Source organism: Heterodontus francisci, chromosome 20 (genome assembly GCF_036365525.1).
Source record: "Heterodontus francisci isolate sHetFra1 chromosome 20, sHetFra1.hap1, whole genome shotgun sequence".
Classification (NCBI taxonomy): Eukaryota; Metazoa; Chordata; class Chondrichthyes; order Heterodontiformes; family Heterodontidae; genus Heterodontus; species Heterodontus francisci.
The window spans coordinates 18,514,099-18,529,790 of NC_090390.1; the positions used below are offsets into that span (position 1 = coordinate 18,514,099).

The 15,692-nt window shown below is 45.3% G+C and overlaps 1 protein-coding gene across 1 annotated transcript in view; it reads left to right on the forward strand.

Moving 5' to 3' along the window:
• dnajc12 (DnaJ (Hsp40) homolog, subfamily C, member 12) overlaps positions 1–15,692 on the forward strand; it is a 52,371-nt gene that overhangs the window by 22,874 nt on the left and 13,805 nt on the right. Inside the window, exon 3 of the mRNA XM_068052419.1 lies at positions 14,196–14,335. Within this exon, the coding sequence (XP_067908520.1) occupies positions 14,196–14,335 (140 nt within the window). The remainder of the gene's footprint in view (positions 1–14,195; positions 14,336–15,692) is intronic.

A 15,692-nucleotide genomic window follows, 5' to 3' on the forward strand; every position in this document is an offset into this window, starting at 1 on the left:
GGGACTAATTCCAGAAATGGCAGAATTGCACCAAATCCACTGAGCCACCCAGTTCTCCAATATATGTTTTAATGCTTTTACTTTTAAAGGTGACTTAGCTGAGGTTTCTTAAACTCCTTTTTTGATGGTTTGCGTGTGTGTGTGAGCGTGCACACGCTAATCAGCTTTGGGTAAAAGCATTAGCGTATTATATCTGTTGAACAGCAATGAATCACATGACCAATTCTTAATACGATTGCCCTCCAACATGGTTAAATATGCTGCAATAAACCATTCCAAGGGATATGGTGGCAGAGTAATTGGACACTGGCCTTTCAATTCCGGGACCTGGGTTCAATCCAGCCCAGATTAATGGGATGCAAGGCTCCTCGCTTTACTGGTTCTTTGGCTGTGGGTGATTCTGGCAAAGCCGCATCTATTTTCCCAAACTCAGTTCCCTGAGAAGATGCTGGGCCTTTTCCATGAGCTCCTATATTTCTTGTCTTGAGGGTGCTGCCAGAATGGTGTTGGATGGGGAATTCCAGGATATTGACCCAGCAGCAATGAAAGAACACGAGTAGACCATTCATCTCCATGAGCCTGTTCCACCATTTAATTACATCATAGCTGATTGTTATCTTAACTCCATTCACCTAACTTGGTTGCATATTTCTTACTACCCTTGCCTAATAAAAAATCTTTTTTAAATATGGAGACCAAAACTGTGCCCAGTACTCCAGGTGTGGTCTCACCAAAGCCCTGTACAATTGTAGCAAGATTTCTTGTATTCCAATCCCCTTGCAATAAAGACCAACATGCCATTTACCTCCCTAATTGCTTGCTGCACCTACATGCTACCTTTCTGTGTTCCTTGTATGAGTACACCCAAGTCCCTCTGTACATCAACATTTATAAGTTTCACACCATTTAAAAATATTCTGCTTTTCTATTCTTGCTACCAAACCGAATAACCTCGCACTTCCCCACATTATATTCCATCTGCCACCTTGTTGTCTACTCACTAAACCTGTCTATATCCCTTTGCAGTCTCATTGTGTCCTCCTCACAGCTTACTTTCTCACTTAGCTTTGTATTGTCAGCAAACCTAGATACAGTCTGTTTGTCTAAGTCACTAATATAGATTGTAAATAGCTGAGGCCCCAGCACCAGTCCTTGTAGCACTTCATGAGTTATAGCCTGCCAACTTGAAAATGCCCCATTTATTTCTACCCTTTGCTTCCTGTCCATTAACCAATCCTCTGTCCATGCTAATATATTACCCCCAACTCCATGAACCTTTATCTTGCGTATTTAGCTTTTGTGTGGCACCTTATCGAATGCCTTTGGGAAATCCAAGTATACTACATCTACTAGTTCCCCTTTATCTACCCTACCAGCTACATCCTCATATAGATTATAGTTACATACAATTCTGCTGCAGTTGATGCTCCACAGCATTTCATGGTTTAGGGCTGCTAGAACTTCCCTGAGTCTGTCTCACTTAGCATGGTTGTAGTGCTGTATTACATGGTGGCTGATGTCCTAACTGTGAAGGCAAGATAAGACTTTGCAAGAACTGGTCATTCCCGAATATTGGTTCCTTCACCTGACACGGGCCCATTCTGGCAGTTATGTTTATTTTTTCCTTCATTCATGGGATGTATTGCCAACAAGGTCAGCATTTATTGCTCCTAACTAATTGCCCTTGAGGAGTTGCTGTTTTGAACCGCTGCAGTCCATGTGGTGTAGGTACACCCACAATACTGTTAAAGAGGGAGTTCCACCGAGGCTCTGCAGCACCATCGCTTTACACCTTGGTGAGCCCAAAATTCACAAGGAAAATATTCTGTCTCTGAACACGATTACCACTGATCATTCTAATTCCTTCGCCAATAAACATACAAACTATTCAAGATTTTTCTGACTACTAAACCACATTGAGGAGATATGATTGGTACCATCCACAACAACAGCAACTTGTATTTTTATAGCACCTACAACACAGTAAAACATCCCAGGGTACTTCACAGAAGCATTACCAAACAAAATTCGACACTGAGCCACATAAGGAGATTGAGGGCAGACGATCAAAAACTTGGTCAAAGAGGTGGGTTTTAGGGAGAGTCTTACATGAGGAGAGAGAGGTAGAGAGGCAAAAAAGGTTTAGGGAGGGCATTCCAGAGCTTAGGGCCTTGGCAGCAAAAGGCACGGCCACCAGCGGTGGAGAGATTAAAATCAGAGATGCTCAAGAGGTCAGAATTGGAGGAAGGCAGATATCTTGGAGGGAATGTTTACTGCAGTCACATTCACATAGGATATCATTTGTGATTTTGAGAAGAGCTGTTTTGGTACTGTGGCAAGTGTGTAAACCTGATTCTAGGGATTCAAGCATGGAGTTCTGGGAAAGATGGGCATGGATTTTGGAGGCAGCCGCATGTTCAAGAACTTTGTAGAGGAAAGAGAGGTTGGAGATGGGGCCATCGTTTGCAAGGATGGAGGAGTTCAGGGTTAGTTTGTGAGGAGAGGGGTGGTGATGGCAGATTTAAAGGAGAGGGAATCAGCACCTGAGGAAAGAGAATTGCTAACAATTTCAGCTAACATGGGGGCCAGGAAGGGAAGTTGGCTGGTCAGCTGTTTAGTGGGAATAGAGTTGAGGGAGCAGGAGGGGGGTCTCATGGATAAAATAAGTTCAGAGAGGGCATGAGGGGAGATAGGAGAGAAACTAGAGAAAGACGTGAGTTGAGGACGATGGCAGGGGGAAGCCTTCGAGGAAACTTGGCCCAGTGGGTTAGTGGAAGGGAGGGAAGCGGCAGAGATGGCTGATCAGATGGTCTCGATTTTAGTGACCACGTCCATGTGCTCCGCGCAGTTATTGTTGGACGCAAGGGGGGAGGAGTCAGGGAAGAGGAATTTAAGAAGACAGTTTGCAGTAGAGAAACAAAGCCAGAGTTTATCTTACTATTCCAGGATCGTTCTCGAATTGTGAGTAGTTTTAGCAGATGAGAAGAGGACCTGATAGTGCTTTATCTGATCCAGCCAGATCTGGTGGTAAATGCCAAAACAAGTGATCTGCCATATCCATTCAGGTCTGCGCCTTGTTCTTAATAGATGAGGCCAGTACTGAGGGAATGGCCATTCAGAAAGTGATGAGATTTGTCTCACCTTGTCAAATCAATCAGTTCAGTTTGTTGGTGGCTGATGGAAGATGTAAAAATATCACAATCTTGCTAATGTAGGAAGAATTAGGAGTTAAACCCATAGAATAGAAACCTGGGATTGCTCTGGTGTTTTTCCTTAACTCATCAAAGGTGAACTGAACTACTGCTGTGAATCTGAACAGTTTATTTATTTAATTTAGAGATACAGCACTGAAACAGGCCCTTCGAGTCTGTGCTGACCATCAACCACCCATTTGTACCAATCCTGCATTAATCCCATATTCCTACCACATCCCCACCTTCCCTCAATTCCCCTACCTATACTAGGGGCAATTTATAATGGCCAATTTACCTATCAACCTGCAAGTCTTTGGCTGTGGGAGGAAACCAGAGCACCCGGCGAAAACCCACGCGGTCACGGAGAACTTGCAAACTCCGCACAGGCAGTACCTGGAATCAAACCCGGGTCACTGGAGCTGTGAGGCTGCGGTGCTAACCACTGCGCCACTGTGCCGCCCTGAATCATTCCTTGATCTCTGGTAAGCCAAGAGTTAAATGGTTTTTCAACCAATATTCAGGCTGTTGGCGAGATCTTATTTTTTTAAATTAACTTTACTCAGATTAGTTTAATGTAGAGCAAGTTGAGTGAGCTAAGTATGGCTCTACATACTAAACACAGATTAATCGCTCCTGTAGCGAATTTGCACTTGTTATTTTTGGCACATGTTTAGCACTCATTATATTACATTGCCATGTTTATTTGACATATACTTTTGAAACTTCTGCTAAAAGATTAATATAAAATTGACCATTAAAAACATACCATGAGCAAGATATCTGGATGTATTTCTATTTTAAAAAACATCCAATTAGTCAGACATAAAAGAAAAACACTGGAAATCTGCAAATAAAATAGAAAATGCTGAAAAATCATTAACAATTGAAGGTGAAAAGCTAAAGTTTCTCATGTCACTCATTACTGAAAAGGATATTATTCCTATTCAGATTGTTGCTTTGATCACTCAAGTTTTTAAGCTGTTGTGTTCGGTCTGACGGGCAATTGCATGAGGTTTCATTCCAGGCTCGATGTAAGCATCGTTGGCCTGATAGTTACAGGGACATCTATGGCTCACACTTGTACCTAGAGAGTCCCTGGACCAATGTCAGTGGCTGGCAAAAAAAACAACCTGTTCGTGCTCTGCCCAGAACAAAAGAAATAAGAAAACAATCTGAGCACCTTATCAGCATTTCCCAATCAATACAAATAGAAAGATGAGACTGTAGGACTCCTATTTACAAACAGGTAAACACTAGCTATTTTATGCTGTTAATTTACTAACTTATGGTGCTGTGATTTTTATTGGCTCTAAAGTAGTGTAAGGCTACTTGCTGGAATTACTTTTTGCTGAACAGTTGTGGTGATTGCTTTAATAGCAGTGTTATCTTTACATGCACAAAGTTGTGGATGCTCCGTCGTTGAATACATTTAAGGCTGGGATAGACAGACTTTTGGTCTCTCAGGGAATCAAGGGATATGCTGAATGGGCAGGAAAGTGGAATTGAATCCTAAGATCAGCCATGATCGTATTGAATGGTGGAGTAGGCTCGATAGGCCAAATAGTCTACTGTTGCTCCTCTTTCTTGTGATACAGTACTGACCCTTGATGGTGGAGTTACATGACACATTTGGCAGTGGCACAGTTTTGCATGGCATTGGCAACAAGTCTCCACAGTAGGCGCTGGGGAGCAGCTTGAGGTCCTGTGCTGAGAGTTCTTTATTTCCCTCGCTTTTATTTTCCTCACTTTTGAGGATTCACTTTAGTCTAACCCTGCTCAGCACTCCTGAGATTAAGAACTTGACGGTGTCAGCGGCTTCCAAGATCACAGTCTGGTAGTAAGTGGCACTGCACACTTTGAAGCTAAAAGAATGTTACCACTGGCTGAAAATGTTGTTGCAGGAAAGTCAGCCAGCAACAGCTGGCAAGTGGACAGCAAAGGGAGGGGTGATGCATGTGATCATCAATGTGCTTCATGCCCTTTTCATTCAGTCACTCAGGCAAACTCAGCTGACTGACTGACTCTCTTTCCCAAGCCACGTGACGCACTTTGAAGCGATAATTTCATGATCCGCGCCCCCTGAAATTTTCTGAGGTACGTTACCTCTGGCATGGATTGTGCAACAACCCCATAACTCCTGCTCAAACCGTACTCTCCCACAAAGCTGTTTACTCCGAGTTTGTTGGTCATTTCTCCTATAGTAAATAAAGACAGAAAACGTTGGAAATACTCAGCAGATCTGGCAGCATCTGTGGAGAGGGAAACAGAGGCCAGAATGTGATGGAGCTGTTTTGAACTGGTTCAGAGGAACGGGGAATATAAAATCAGAACAGGAGACCTCAGACCAGAAGTCCAACATCTTCATGTTGTTTCCGCATTTTACCGACATGAACCGACGTGGAGGCAGACTTTGCACATCAACGTGGGGGGGGAGGCAATTAAAATACTTAACGGGCCAATTGACTGCAATTTTGCGCCGCAATTTGAATTTTACTAATGCCGCATGGGAACCATGGGGCTTCAGAGCCTCCCCTGGTTAAAGGAGGCGGCAAGCAACTGGGAGCTCAGTGTTGGTGCTCTCCAGTAGCCATCGAGTGAGCCAGTCTGCTGTGCCAGGGAGGGTGGAGCAGCGCAGACACCGGAAACCGAAGGGAGGAGGGGGGAAAGGGTGCCTTTGGAGCAGTGGCACTTGCTCAAAAGAAACAACTGAGGGAAAGGGAGGGGGTGAGGCCATCTGGATAGAAGGCCTTGCACAGGAGAGAGGCCACCCGACATGGGCCTCATCCACCCAGGCCTTGGGGCCCCCGTTGAGGAGGAGGAGCAGCTAAGAGGGCGGGAGGTTCACACACCAGCAGCAGGACATCAGCAACCTCGGGGTCAATAAGAGAGCCGGTCTGGAGTTGGCGAACCAGAGAAGGGCACAGAGGGGCATGCCAACTGCCTCCTACATGCAGAAGAGGCTACTGTCATGACAGAATCCACTGTCTGAGGTTCAGCTACCTCCAGGTGTCTGAGCAGCAGTGTCGGAGAAGACTGCGCCTCTTCAGGGAGCCGTCTCCAGGGATTTGTGTGCCAGGCTTCAGGACAAGCTGAGGCCCATGGGGTTTGGTGGATACCCAGTGCCAGTGGCTCTGAACTTCTAAATCTCTGGTTCTTTCCAGGGATCCACTGGAGATGTGTGTGGGATCTCACAGTCTGCAGTGCATTGATACATCAAGGAGGTGACCAATGCCCTGTTCAAGAGGATCAGTGACTATGTGTGCTACTGCGATGATCCAGACAGTCAAGTGGAGAGGTCTATTGGGGTTGGGGCCATTGCTGGATTTCCCCCGGGTGCAGGATGCAATCGACATGTGGCCATCAAGCCTTCCACAGACCAGCCAGGGGTCTTCATCAACAGGAAGTGCTTCCATTCGCTCAATGTGCAACTGATCTGTGACCATTGCAAATGGATCTTTCAGGTTTGTGCACGGTTCCTGGGAAGGAGCCATGACACCTACAGACTTTGGCATTGCCCGGTGCCACAGCCTTTCCCGCCCGCACCCCCCGCCCCACCCCACTGCGCTTTCAGGAATGGATACTCGGAGATAAGGGCTACCCACTGGGAACATGGCTACTGATGCCTGTGAGGAACCCATGCATGGATGCAGAGAAGAGGTACACCTGCCACAGGGCAACCTGAATGGCCATCGAGCTGCCCATAGGTCTCCTCGATGTGATTCAGGTGCCTATATCGATCTGGTCGAGCCTTTCAGTATGCCTCAGTGAGGGTCTCCCATATCGTGGTGTTCTGCTGTGCTGTGCAGTCTGCCACTGCAGAAGGGGGAGGCGTTGAACATTGAGGATCTTGTAGATCGCGATGCCTCCTCCGTCGATGGAGGGAGCCAGGGTAGAAATGAAGTTCCAAAGGGCAGCAAGAATTGGAAGGAGATGTAACAAGGTTACATTAACCCTTTATTACATGGCCTGACAAACACAAGGCTTAACATCTACCTACTGTTTGCACCCATGATCCCCAAGTGCAGCTAGGTACTCTTCTTAAATCTGTTATGCATGCTCTGACACAGTGCTGCCCCTGTGCTTGTAGTTGAGTTGGAGGCAGTCTGCTGACCTTGCTGCCCCTTGGTTTTGGATGACCTTGGCGGTCGTCCTTTGGCTGCCTGAGCTATGGAGGGCCCCAGCATGCTGAGGGGCTCCTGCATGGTGCAGGACCCTCCTCTGTCATCGTGGCGACTCTATGCGCTGGTGTCACTGGTAGAGGGGCTGAGGAGTCGCTGTCAACAGCAGGAGCATCCTGAGAGGAGCTCCCAGATGCAGATGGCAATCGCTGCTCCTCCAGTGCAAGGCACATTTATACCTCTCTGCTGATCTGAGAAGTACAAGGACCTGGTGGAAAATCCTCTTGCCCTGTCACTGCCGTATGGAGCTCATGGACAAGGTGATGGTATGTAGGTCTGCGTGCATCTCCGGCATCCACTGACTGGTCTGCTGGATCAGGCTCACCATGAGGAATGCCAGTCTCTCAATTGAGGAAGCCATGCGTGCATATGCTGGAAACATGACAACACTAATGGCTTGGGATGAACTCCTCCATCGTCTGCACATGAGCGTGTATAGTCTCTGGCAGCTCCGCCAGATATTGCCTTAGCTCACATTGCAGCTGCAGGATTTGCCATGTTGCCGATGACTCCAGGAACACGTGATCAACCTGGAGCTCTGCATCGGCGTGGCCTCCGACAGTTCTCTGACAGTCAGTGGCTTCAGCTATCACAGCCTCCGTCAACTGCTCAGTGCATCCGTGCTGTGCTCACCAGCTTGTGTGCCTGAATCTAAGTGCGAACAAATACCCACTGTTGTGAGAGTATCTGTGTTGGTGGAGGGTGCAGGGGAATGATGTGACAGTTGGCTTCCAGTCTCTCCAGTTGACTGCTCCATGGCTTGACCTGGACCTACATGAGCGAACAGATGCAATGGGAAGCCCTTAACACTTCAATGTATCATCCCAACGATCCCCACTGTAGCGTTCCATGTGTCCAGTGGTGGACACATGAGCACTATTCCTCATATATGCCAGATCCACCATTGTGCCCCTGCACGCAGCCACTCACTCTTGTATGGACACTCCTGCTTCACCATTAGTGGTTGAGTGACTGCCCTGCCTGTTCGAAGGCCTCCTCCTCCTCCATGGGGCTCAGGATGTGTAGATACGACACCCCTCTACAGCTCTTGACCCTTTCCTTGCTGTTGTGTGCTATCTTTTCCTACAAGCACAAAATTGTTAGTTTCCCCACGGCGACAAGCACAATGTCTAAGCTGGTGGCAGGCCAGTGGTCCATGATAGGGACACATGAATGCCTCCTGCATGCAACCACTCTAGAGTAATGACGGACGGATGCCTCTCACCGAGATGCAGCTATGCCTTTGACAGTATATGCTACTGCCTGACTCCATTGCCATTGATTGGGTGGTCACTCCCTCCACACCAAATGTACTCCCTCGCAAGCCCCAAAGGGAAAAGAGGTACGAGTACTCCCCTTGGCAAAATGAATAAGATTATTGATGTGCTTGCTGTGCTTGATGTGGATCCAGATTCTGGGGGTGACCCTATGGCTGCTGACCTCCTCTGTGATCTCAGTCTAGGCTTGCTTGGTCAGGCGGTCTGATCTCCTCCTGTCCCTAGGGACGAGGACCTCCCACCTTGCCCTTATAGCCTGGAGGAGAGCCTGCAGGGAGGCATTGCTGAACAGTGGGGCTACCCGTGGTCTTCCATCTGCCATTCTGCCTGCAGGTTTCTGTTCAGCTCTCTGATCTCCTGGAAGGAAGGCAGACTATAGCTCCTGGAAGGCAATCAACAGTAGATGCAGGCCTGGTAGTCCTTTTAAACATGGCGCCAGCACCTGCCACGGCGTCAGCTGATGCCATCTCTGCCGCCTTGTTTTCCACCTCGCTTCCTGCCTCTCCACTGCACCTCCCCCAGTGTTAATTGGCTGGCTGCCATAAATCACATGTGGCCAGCTGCTCACTGCCCTCAAGGAAGAAGCATCAGCTTCCTGTCTCGACGTCGGAACCTGCAGCCTGGCTGCAAAATTCAGCCTAGAGTTAATGTTTCAGGTCTGTGACCTTTCATCAGGCATTTCTCCTGTTTGTTTTATGATAAGTGGAAATTTCAGTCACTCAATAACCCTTAGTAAAATTAATCCTCATTCTTGTATTTAAAGAAAGCTTCTTTCATTCATGGAACTTAACATTTACAACTAATGATAAAGGACTGTTAAAATGTGCGTGCTTCTGATAAGAGCTGGAATTCTGCGGAGGAGGTTGCTCTGTTTAATTTGGCCTTATCAACATGCTTTAAGTCAAATATTTGTCTGCCTCTTAGGCAGAACAGAACTTTGGAACTGCCAATTTTGAAATTGGATGGAGAGGAAAGGCAGAATATCACATGTAGAGAAGAGTCAGTAGGATGAAACCCAAGAAGTGCTAATTTCTTGAGCTTGCCCAATGATATGGAAACCACCTCATATACCCACTTCCCTAGTCATGCTCCTCTCTCCTGGGTGGAGAAAAAAAGCAGAGGACCTGCCCTTGGGCAGACCACCGCCTTGGCACAACACCCAATGATATATTGGCAATATATTTAAAGTCATACGTCTGTTTGCATTTCCATTAAAAATCCTGTGTCCATATTTATAATGGAACTTGCCTATGTAAACATGCCATGCTGTAATTACACATTCCTACCAGTGAAGGGATGAGTGACCATAATATGATAGAATTTTACATTATGTTTGAAAGTGAGGTAGTTCAATCTGAAGCCAGGGTATTAATTTTGAACAAAGGAAATTATGAAGGTATGAGGGGCAAATTAGCTGAGGTGGATTGGGAAAATTAAAAGGTATGATAGTACATAGGCAATGGATAGTCTTTAAAGAAATATTACATAGATTACAGCAACCATATATTCCTTCAAGGCAGAAAAACCCAAAAAGAAGTCAGTCAACCATGGCTAACAAAGGAAGTTAAGGATTGTATAAGGTTAAAAGAAAAGGCTGATAAAATTGCCAGAAATAGTAGTAAATCTGAGGATTGGGAGGATTTTAGAATACAGCAAAGGATGACCAAGAAAATGGTAAAGAAAAGGAGAATAGTATATGAATGTAAACCAGCAAAAAACATAAAAACAGACTGTAAAAGCCTCTATAGGTATGTAAAAAGGAAATGTTTGGCGAAGACAAATGTGGATCCATGTTATGACCAGGTGAGGAAGGTGTCTAGTGTTCCCTCTCAGCCTTCGCCTGGTCTTACCGTAACAGGGTTTAATTTTAAATACACTGTTTTTAGCTCCCCCTTGGTGAATTCTTGTTTGCTTTCCAGCTATAAGGCAAAGAAACCAGCACAAACAGGTTTCCTTAGGTTTAAAGAAGAAAAGTTTAAATTTATTAAACTTGAACTTAAACTCTAATTCAGTTGACGCCTATGGATACACGACGCGCCCACACTAGCATGCATACACGATATACAGGTGCAAATAGAGACAGAAAAGAGCAGAAGAAAAATAACGTGGAAAAGTTTGAGGCAATATCTGAAGAGTTTTTGTTACAGTTCATGTGTCTCCATTGGATTCAGATTTTCTCTCTTGGGGTTCATGTGTCTCCAGTGGATTCAGAGGCTTGTGAGAAAGAGATGGGAGCAGACAGGAGAGATCTTCTCAGTCCAGGAGCAAACAGTCTTTTCTGAGTTCAAACTCTCTGTGACCAGTTCTAAAGAAAATCCTGGAACAGCCAGTTAGTCATGTGACCAGCTGGTCCAACCAGTCCTGGCCCTTGTGGATTGTATCCTCCTTAGCAGGCCCTGGAATGCGCTTCCTCATCTTAGGAAGGATATTATTGCCATAGAGGGAGTGCAACGAAGGTTCACCATATTTGTTCCTGCGATGGCGGGACTTTCCTATGAAGAGAGATTGGGGAAACTGGGCCTGTATTCACTAGAGTTTCGAAGAAGGAGAGGTGATCTCATTGAAACCTACAAAATACTTAAAGGGATAAACAGGGTAGATGCAGGTAAGATGTTTCCCTTGGTTGGGGAGTCTAGAACCAGGGGGCACAATTTCAAAATAAGGGGGAAGCCACTTAGGACAGAGATGAGGAGAAATTTCTTTACTCAGAAGGTTGTGAATCTTGGGAATTCTCTACCCCAGAGGGCTGTGGAAGCTCAATCATTGAGTATATTTAAAGCAGAGATTGACAGATTTCTAAATAACAATGACATAATGGGATATTGGGATCGTGTGGGAAAAAGGCATTGAAGTGGTTGATCAGCCATATTGTATTGAATGGTGGGAGCAGGCTCGATGGGCTGAATGGCCTACCCCTGCTCCTATGTTCCTAAGGCACTGCAGCACCTCAGTTTTGCATCTCCCATCTCCTCAGCCTTTTCAGTTCTTTGCTAACTGAAATTGCCCTAAGCTTGGCTATTCAACTATAAACAATAACATAAAATCAAAGTAATGTATGAAAATAAGGACAGAATGTACGACATTAAAATAGAGACTGAACTACACTTGCATGTGTTGATCCAATTATCCCCAACTTGCAACCCTACTTTGCCTGAAGACTGCATATGGCCTTCACTCCCTGGACTGGATTTTATTCCCAGCCTGACATCGGGTTCCAGGATTGGGGGGGCTGCTGCTGGACCAGCAGCGGCGCCATGGAACCAAACACTTGGATTTCTGGGCCTGATCTTCCCAGAGGTTGGATAGGCTGACGTTGGCCTTCCTGCCCAGAGGCCAGTTGAGGCCTTGAAGTGGCCTATTGACAGCCAATTAAGGGCCTCATCCCACTGCCGCTGGGATCTTTTGCCTTGGAAAATGGGGCACCTCCCTGTGGTGTTGAGGGGGGGGGGGTGTGGTCCCTGTGAGATTTTGAAGGACCATGCAACTAAGGAGGGGATTGATGACCTTCTGTTAGAGGCAGAATGACTGCCCGCATGGGTGAAGACTTGTAGTGTTTTCGTTAACATGTTAGGACTTGAGAGCACCTTTGAGAGAGGGGCTGTTCTCTTCCCTCAAAAGGTTGTGGACCCTGGGTTCAATTGAAATTTTCAAGACTGAGATTGACAGACTTTTGTTAGATAAGGATATTGCGGGATATTGAGCAAAGGCAGCTAAACGGAGTTGAGATAAAAATCAGTCATGACTTAACTGAACAATGGAACAGGGTCGACAGACTGAAAGGCTTGCTCATGTTCTATGTTCCTCAGCTATCGGGCTAATACTCTACTGTGCCTTGCCGAGACTGCACCTTGAATCTTATGTTTAAGTTTTGATCACAAAGGTGTATTGGAATCATTCAAGCCTGGGAGGCATGAAACTAATCCATGGCATTAAGACAGCAGAAAATTAGGGGCCTGATTTTAACTCACTTGAAACCCAATCTCTTAGACAGAGTTAAAATTGGACCCTCTGAGACTTCTTATCTTTGAAAAGGGATAATGGACAGAGGGTGTTATAAAAGTATGATTGTCAGGCAAGACCCTCACCAGCCAAGACCGAGGCACACATTATTTCACCACATGAACATTAAAACTTAAAATTGCAAGCCCCTGACTGGAAAGCCATTTGCATAGTAACAGACAGTGTTGGAACAAGGGACAAAGGACCATGCCTTGACACATTCAACCAACAATGGACTTTTGATTACCAGACGTTGAAGGTGGGGGAGCTAGCATTCCAGGTTGACTGCTAAGATAGTAGAATTCACAAACACAGACATGGTCAGACCAGTGTTTAATCACGTGGCTGTTGCAGAGTTTTGAACTGAGAGTTTTAAATTGAGAAAACGGTGTTTGAAATCAGAAAGCACTTTTCTCCTGGACTGAGAAGACCTCTCTTCTGTCTGCTGTCATCTCGCTCTCACCAGCTTCAGAAACCAATGAAGACATATGAACCCCAAGAGAGAAAAGTCTCCTACAGTGAACAAGGTTTAAGAAGAATACTGGGCCCCAACGAAAAATAAGAGCTGTCGACAATTAAGGACTCTACGGCGAGCTGGAAGCACAAACAGTAACAAGAAACCCCCTTTAGAGACTGCCTCACCCCTCTCCATTTTATTTTTCTTCTGCTCTCTTCTGTCCCTTTTTTGCATGTGTATATTGCATGTGCATGCTAGCGTGGGCATGTCGTGTATCTATAGGCATTAACTGCATTAGAGTTTAAGTTTAAGGTTTAATACATTTCACTTTCCTTCTTTAAACCTAAGAAGGCCTGTTTGTGCTCATTTCTTTGCCTTATAATTGGAAAGCTGTGAACAAGGATTCACAAAGGGGGAGCTCAAAACACAGTGTGTTTAAAATTAAATCCTGTTACAATAAGACCAGGTGAAGACAGTAAAAGATACCTAAATACCTTTCTCACCTGGTCGTAACAATGATAGATATTAAAAGTATAGATAAATAAAATACTGCTTCTCGGTGTGCCTGGATACTCAGCCCCAGTGCTCGTCAGGATACTAACACAGGGGTCCAAGTGTCAGGAATTGTGAAAGGAAAGTTCAGGACAGATGCAGGAAAGCCTTTCTCTGCAAAAGGGTGATCCACACTTCGAATGGTGTTCTGAACAGGCTAGAGCAGCAGAGACAAAAACCTTAGACTCGTTCAAGTGGTAATGATGTGCTGAATGGATGGGTCATGATGGGCCAAATGGCTTCCCTTCACTGTTTCTCACTTGGGATCTTGTGATGCCTGATGAAGGGTTAAGCTTAGTTGTCCTTAGTAAACCTCACTGATTTTCTAGTTGCCAGAAAAAGTGGAAATTGTGTTTCCATCAACATTCGCCTTTTGACAAGTTACAGTTATAGTTTTCAAAGCGACTTCTGATCAAAGTGTTTCTTTCAATTAACAGTACAAGGAAAATGGCTATTTGTTTCCCCGGTGAGTAAAGAATATGTGTTATATACTCTGTCCGGTGCATTAACTGAGCTTTGTTTCCTCCCTGTAATCTAGTGGAACAGTTTCAGAAGCTGCAGCAAGCTAAGGAAACCTTAACCAATGAAGACCGGCGTTCCCGCTATGACCACTGGTGTCGCAGTAGGATTGCGATTCCATTTCAACAGTGGGAGGCTCTAAGTGACGCTGTCAAAATGGTAAGTAGTTTCTGGGTTAAATACTGATCTTTCATTTGAAATTGTTATGGACAGGTGGAAAGGGGTGTGGGTGGTTCCCATTGTTCACCTCCCAACTGACTGTAATCGTGTTTTATTAAAATGTTGCATAAGCCCCTGAGTATCTTTTGGGTCAAATAAACAGCCAAATGACATGTTTCCTTGTAGGTTGAAAAAACAATTTCTTTAAACAATTCCTGAAATGGTTGCAACCTCAATCACTGACATGTTCACTCACACACACACACATACACAAAAATAGATAGATAGAGAGAAAAGGTAGATCAAAGTCCAAAAGGTTTACAGTAAACCTGTTGCATCTTCTCAGGAGGACAGTCTCTTTTAGTGTTGCAGGCCTGGGTGTTTGTAGTCTTGAACCTGTTGAGCTGTTAGAGTTCAAGTGGTTTCAATTCAGCACAAAGCTGGTGGTGTGGATTCACAGATGGAGAGTCTTAAAGTCACTTTGTGATGTCTCTGCTGTAGTGGTTCAGCAGGGTTCTTCTTGCTTGGCAGGATCTGTTGCACAGCCTCTGACTGGACTGCTTTCTGAAGGTGTTGGCTTGATCTCCCCTCTCTCTCCAGAGGGCTACCTTTTTAAAGTAAAAAATCCATCACATTAGTGTTTCTGTTAGGAGACACATGGCCCTCGCCCCTGGTGTGACCACACAATGGACCAGGATGTGGAGACCATGGCTATCAATTGATGTCAGAATGAGGACCATTCTCGTAACACAGTGCTACTTCACACGCATTCATTTTGGTTTGGGCTGTGAGTCCATCTGTCTCCAGAATCCTTTTGTTAGTTCATTTATGTCAATAAGAGTCATTAATATGCAATAGTGCTCCGTTCAATTTCAAAGACGTTCTCCTCAGAGATATTTCAGTTGAGGTTAACATTGTAGACAGGTTTCTTGATTTCCAGTACAGGAGGGGTCACGTGACTGCTACTCTGTTTTGTCTGTGGTACAAGTGTCCACGTCCTTATGGTTTTGTTTAATGGTTGACTTTTTAATTCATAATTCTTCCATTTCATTGTTTGTTTCATCATGGCTCCTTCCGTGCACGCCAAAATGCGAACGAACATTTTTAAACATGTTGACCTGGAAATTGAATTGTGCAGTGCTCGTTTTAGAGATTTACAATGGACATCTAAGGATCCAATATGCCGTGCGGCCTGTGTTCATTCCACACTGGAAGGGTGCTACCTGTGATATTAGTGAAGGCTGGTCCATATGCGTCCACTATCTAGACTGTTAACTCTTAAGAGTGAATAAATAATCAGAACCTCTCTTGCTTGTCTTAATCTTATGAATAGTATTGCAGCTATTGCCTCTCCACA